Raw genomic sequence first — 5666 nt, 5'->3', positions numbered from 1 at the left:
CCTGCTTTCCAGAATTTATCCTTGAGGACAATGCTAATTTTATAGAGGGTGACATTGATAGGAACCATGCCTTAAAGTGGGATAAGCCATTTTAGATTTATCAACGAAAGTCCAAGCCCAAATCTAGTTAATAGATTTGTGTTTTTCTTTTGTGAAAGTTAGAAGGGGTAGAAAGAGGAATTTTGGTTGCATGGAGTGTGATGTGTGCATATCTGTTATAAGAAATGATGTAGTGATCAAGAGGTATCTTTTTGGAGGATCATAATTAGAAATTGAAGCATGCTTGAGTGAGCTTTGACTCTCATCCACTCCCATCCTTTCTTTTCTCTTAACTGCTGCGGTTTGTCACTCATTTTTTTTTCCTTCTTATTTTTCTCTCCTTAAAGTTTTTCCAAACATATCCTAAGTCAACATGAGTTTTACTTATGCGTAAGATATTTTTAATATAAAGTTTAGGTACTCAGCAAAGCCTTCAAGCTTTTCACTAAAATAAAAGATCTTATGTCATTTGGGAATTCCTGTCTCACACAACATACTTATTGTCACTAATAGGTAGTATTGCAAAGACTACAAAAATCACAGACATACATCAACATCAATCTGTGAAATGGAGATGATTTTGGGGAAGAACTGGATGCTGGTTCACAGATGATGAGCTCCTGTTGTTCATCTATTTGTCAGGTGACTGCAGGAAAGATGATTTTTGTTCCTCCTCGTTTGCAACTTTAACATTTTCATATAATGTGTCATTCAAATCTAGGACCAAAAGTTATATGTTAGAACAGATTTCCATGCACATAGCTTACTTTATGTTACAAAAGATGAAAGAAAACATACCTTCAAGTTTGAGATTCTGAATGCATTTGACAATATCCAAGCTAAGAATTGATTGTACTGCTTTATGCTCTATTGGAGAAGGTAAAAAAACAGCATACATACTGAGTCCACCTGTGCATAGCATAACACAGCATACATAATGAGCCCACCTGTGCATAGCATACATATTATCAAAGCATAATTATTCCAATGCATATTCTGTTATATCTCACATAACCTATAGACAAAGGAGAAAAATGTTTCCTTTATTTAATTATTTTCTCATCCTAAGCCACTTAAGAAGGATTCCTCTTGTTTTAATTAAACCAGCTTATATTTAGACATCGTTCAGGTACACATTACTGGTAGTAAAAAATTAGAAACAATAATGAGTGGGAGAGTCTCTACAAGGTCGTTTAATTGTTGCAAAATTTATATTAGGAATTCACAATATAGTATAATTGATCTATAACCATCATCCAACATTTGAGATGTCATGGTTTAAGTAGATGCCATGCTTTAAGTAGAAGTCATGATTTAAGTTAACTCATTCAAAATACACAAAAGCAGAGGTTAAGGTTTTGGTGATATATCAAATTTTCCTCAGTGTTTCTTATGCATGGAAGCAAAATTGGGGATGTGCACCAATGAAGAGGGACAATGAACTTACACTTTTTTAAGGCAATGTAAGCAATCTTTGCAGCATCCTCTTCCGCCTCTCTCTTGGATCTACATCCCTTTCCATGAAATTCCACACCCTCTACTTCCAAGGTAGAGAAGAAAGTTGGCATGTAGGGACATCCAGCCTGCATAGTCTTATATGTTGGTTTGTGAAAGCCTTCTTTCTCAGTTAATTTCATTATTGAAGTCTTGAATGAATCAGAGTCACCCTGAATAAGAGGATACAACTCCATATTCAATGGTATCAATTTTTAATGAAGACAGAACACACAAACATACAGGTGAACACACCAAAACATTTGACCTTTGAATGAAGTTGATCTACTGTTGTTAATAAATCATGCTATCATCTATTTAAAATCTAAATGTCTTCCACAGATAAACTATTCTTCACACCGAATGATAAGTAAACATTCAAATATTACATATAATATAGAGATCCAGCAACTATTCTTAAACTGATTTATATATATATATATATATATATATATATATATATATATATATATATATATATATATATATATATATATATATATATATATATATATATATATATATATATATAAAGACATTCTACAAAAGATAAGAAAAAAGAAACTTACCAAGACATTCTATATTTTACCAGAAAAACATCAGTATAAAATAACAGGAATTAAGATGGCGGTTTAACATCAGTATAAAGTATTTCTTGGTCATAGTAAGTTTTAAAACTGTATCTTCACAAAAAATACTTAAACAGAGTTCACTTTTGGTAATTGAACTATATAGGTCATCAGAAATTTTTTCTCCAACATTCTTCTTAGTTAGTAACAATGTAAGAAATTATAAGGATAGTTGCCTTCTCAAAGATGTCAGGTGATAATGACATTAAATCAGAAGCTCGCTCTGTCTCTTTTATAGTGTTGGCAACTGAAGGACTTTCAATAGAATGCCCATCAACTAACAATGTGGCCTTAAAGTCATTGGCAGGAGGCAGCTCCTCAGTTTTACATGCAAACACAGGTGAATCAAGATTGTTCATTCGAGCATTGTTCTGCAACTGAATTTTGTGAATACAGTCCATATCTAGAGAATTGAGTTGAGTGATGTTGTTAGAAGAAGAAATGGAAACAGAAGATGGTAACAATCATAGTATAACTATCACTCACAGATATGCTAATAAGTAGTGAATAAAATGAAAGGAAGTCAACAAACAACTTCTAAAGATTCCACCGGAACACAATGAACTTGAGTTTACCGTTAGAATAAGTTCATCAGTAGTTTCTTTGAATATATGTAGAAACTAATGTTGTAACTATGACTGTGAAAGTCAGTGAAAGTGTTTGCTCATTGAGATAAAGATAACAATAACACTGAAATAAAGATAAAAATAACCTTTGAAATACCAGACATTAGGATTGACATAAGTTATTTGCAGTAGATATACACAGACAAGAATGCGGATTCATTTGACCTATGTTAAATGAAGAAGATCTAGTAACAACTCTACTCACAGTGTTTGACATGGAAATATGAGATTTAAGTTATGAAGTACAACAGGGAAAGGTGTAGGATACAATTTCTAAAATTAATCTACTGTGTTTTACACCTTATAGCTTTCCTAATTCACAAAGCTAGAATGATTGCATAAAAGTGAATCCAACCACGTTTTGAGGGGCTGATGTTAATATATTGTTCATTAAAATTGAACTAGAAGGAAAGTAAAAGTAAAGTATTGTTTTTCTTTATTAAATCGTTAGAATCCATATACAGAAGAGCTTGCAAACTAAGCTCAAAAAGTAAGGAGAAAAGTCATCATTCACCATCTATAACGACTGAAGATTGTGCTGGAATTGAACTGCCCTGAGGTTTCACTGCTCTAATTTGCTCTTTTGTATCCGGTTCAGAAGTTTGTGTTGAAGATCCTAAACGGTCATAGTAAAGAACAAAATTAATTGGTGCACAATTGTATAAAATTAGGTCAACAAATTCTACCCTATAATATGAACTTGACGTAACATTACTAGTTTCTACCATCGTATTATTTTCTGCATCATTTTTTTATTACAAGGCATGATATTAAGAATGAGAACTAAACAGAAGTTTTTTTGACAGCATTCATTTAAATAGTTATAGAATATAAGATAGGATGCCAAATTTCATACTTAAATTCTATTTGTTTATTATGAAATCAATTAAGGTTAGAAAAAAAAAATCATTGCCAGTGCTAACTTCAACTCAAGTGCAACTTATAGTCTACTTCTGATCAAACAGTTTTATAGTTTCTCAAACCATTTCACATAATAAAGTGATAGTTTCCAACCCAAAATCTCAAATAACTCCTGAAAATTATTATAATAATAAGCTATGATTGTATATGAACACAAACACAGAGCAATCTAAGGAATAAAGCATACAACTCCCTTCACATAACAGTTATTCCCTACTTCAAGACCTTCATCTTCATCAAGAAAAAACAGTAAAGAAACCAACTTTCCAAGGAAACCAACAAAAGCAAGAAAGGAAAAGAGATGGGGTACCAGAACAGAAGCTGAGGAAAGCAACCATGGCAGCTTTGTTTTTAGCTTCTTTAAGGGAACTAGAGGCACTGGAAGAAGTAAAGATGACACCGTTGACATGAACAGAAGCCTTAAAGCTTGGTATATGATCTGGACCATCTTTCAGGGCAGAGTACCTTGGCAAACCCCATTTTCTCTTGTGGCAAAGCTCTTGTAGCTTTGTCTTGTACATTTTCACTTTCACACACAAGAAAAGAAATATTCTCATCGAATAATACATACATGAGAGGAAGAACTAATGTTGATGATTGGATTAGTTTCAAGTAAAGGACTTTTAAACTCAATTAAAAGAAATCATATTAGGAATACCTTTTAAGAAAATTATTGTAAAAGACAATGAAGTTTGCTAGGGCATGTGAAATCTAAGGATCGATATATGTTAACATGTGCATTAACACTTTAGTCACTTATCATACATGATCGATTTTAAATAAATTTAATCTCAAGCTTTAAAGGATGATTATACGATAAGATTGTTTTTTCTTATCCTAATATTTTGTGTTTGATTAGATTCTCTGAGAAGAAATGCTTCCTGCATGAAGGAGACCGATTATTGGTTGGTTGTTTATTTTTTGCTGTTTGCTTAGAAAATCACGTGGAATGTATGGTCTCCTTTTTACTTTGAATTAGAGAAAATTTGAAAACATGATTTTATCAAAAGGGATTGTTACTGTTGTTTAACTAAAACTTATACACTAAACAAAGCCTATATTTAGAAATTTGGCCTTTTAGTTGTTAAAAAGAGTTAGAAAGTTGATTTCACTTATCTATTGTAAAATACATACTTCTAATTAATTGAACAGATATGAAATAACTGTAAAACGTTATTCAATCCCCTGTAATAAAAAACATATAGTTTTATTCTTTTCTATATATAAAAAAGCACACACACATTTATATATATATATATATAGATTAATTAATGATATGTGCACTTAATTCTCTCTTTGATTAACACCACTTGTGTTAAATGTGTCATTATTTCAAATCTTTCTGTCTTTTTTGTTGATAAACATTGTAAAATCTTAGAAAAGTGTATTTTAAGAGTTACTATTTTAAAATTTCTCTATTATATTTTAATGATGAAATACTTTTATATAAATAGAAAACTCATAAAAGAGTCTCATTACTTAAAATACTTTATTTCTTTAGAAGCTCTTCTACGATATCTCTCTCCCTTTTGTCTAAGATTTCTTAAAATTTATTCATATTTTTAAAGATCAAAGATAGTATGATTTCTCCTTGTGGCGAGTTTGTCAAGATCTATTACTTTTTTAGGATAAGTTAGTTTTCAACCCCTTTTCACCATCTTCTTTATTTTATATGGTTACATGCATGGTTTTCCTGCTCGCATGTGTCCTTGTATTTTTGTGTTTATTAAATCTTTATTGATCAATGTCTTCATTGACATGTCAGATCATTTTGATGTTGTATTTATGTGTAGAAAGGGTACCTGCAAGTTAAGATGCATTTGGTTTTTTGAGTTGTTGATCAGCTTTGTCAAGGTAAGAGAAGCTAGTCTTTAACCTTTTTGGAGTATTATGTCAGTGCGGCTGCAGCGGAATGGTTAGCGTGGAATAACAAACCAAGAGGGGGGGTGAATTGGTT

At 31.5% G+C, this 5666-nt stretch overlaps 1 protein-coding gene across 1 annotated transcript; it reads right to left on the bottom strand.

Annotated features, from left to right (window-relative positions):
- Positions 1-460: 460 nt before the first annotated feature.
- On the bottom strand, positions 461-4258 carry LOC108341263 (double-stranded RNA-binding protein 1). Its single transcript, XM_017578959.2, has 6 exons — positions 4020-4258; positions 3303-3404; positions 2339-2565; positions 1487-1706; positions 838-948; positions 461-756 (listed from the first exon to the last, which is right to left on the bottom strand). The coding sequence occupies exons 1-6, from the start codon at positions 4228-4230 to the stop codon at positions 671-673; spliced, it is 957 nt and encodes a 318-aa protein (XP_017434448.1). The 5' UTR covers positions 4231-4258; the 3' UTR covers positions 461-670.
- Between the last annotated feature and the right edge of the window lie 1408 nt (positions 4259-5666).

This window comes from Vigna angularis, chromosome 6 (genome assembly GCF_016808095.1).
Source record: "Vigna angularis cultivar LongXiaoDou No.4 chromosome 6, ASM1680809v1, whole genome shotgun sequence".
NCBI lineage: Eukaryota > Viridiplantae > Streptophyta > Magnoliopsida > Fabales > Fabaceae > Vigna > Vigna angularis.
The sequence above is the reverse complement of the archived record's forward strand: the minus strand, read 5'-3'. Positions and strand labels throughout refer to the sequence as shown.

Bases quoted from the DNA above. Each gene is read 5' to 3' on its own strand.
- LOC108341263 (XM_017578959.2), bottom strand. From the start codon at position 4,230: ATGTACAAGACAAAGCTACAAGAGCTTTGCCACAAGAGAAAATGGGGT. The intron at 3,405-4,019 runs GTACCCCATCTC...ATGACCGTTTAG, and splicing joins TTTCCTCAGCTTCTGTTCTG to GATCTTCAACACAAACTTCT. The intron at 2,566-3,302 runs GTGAATGATGAC...TCAATTCTCTAG, and splicing joins ATCTTCAGTCGTTATAGATG to ATATGGACTGTATTCACAAA.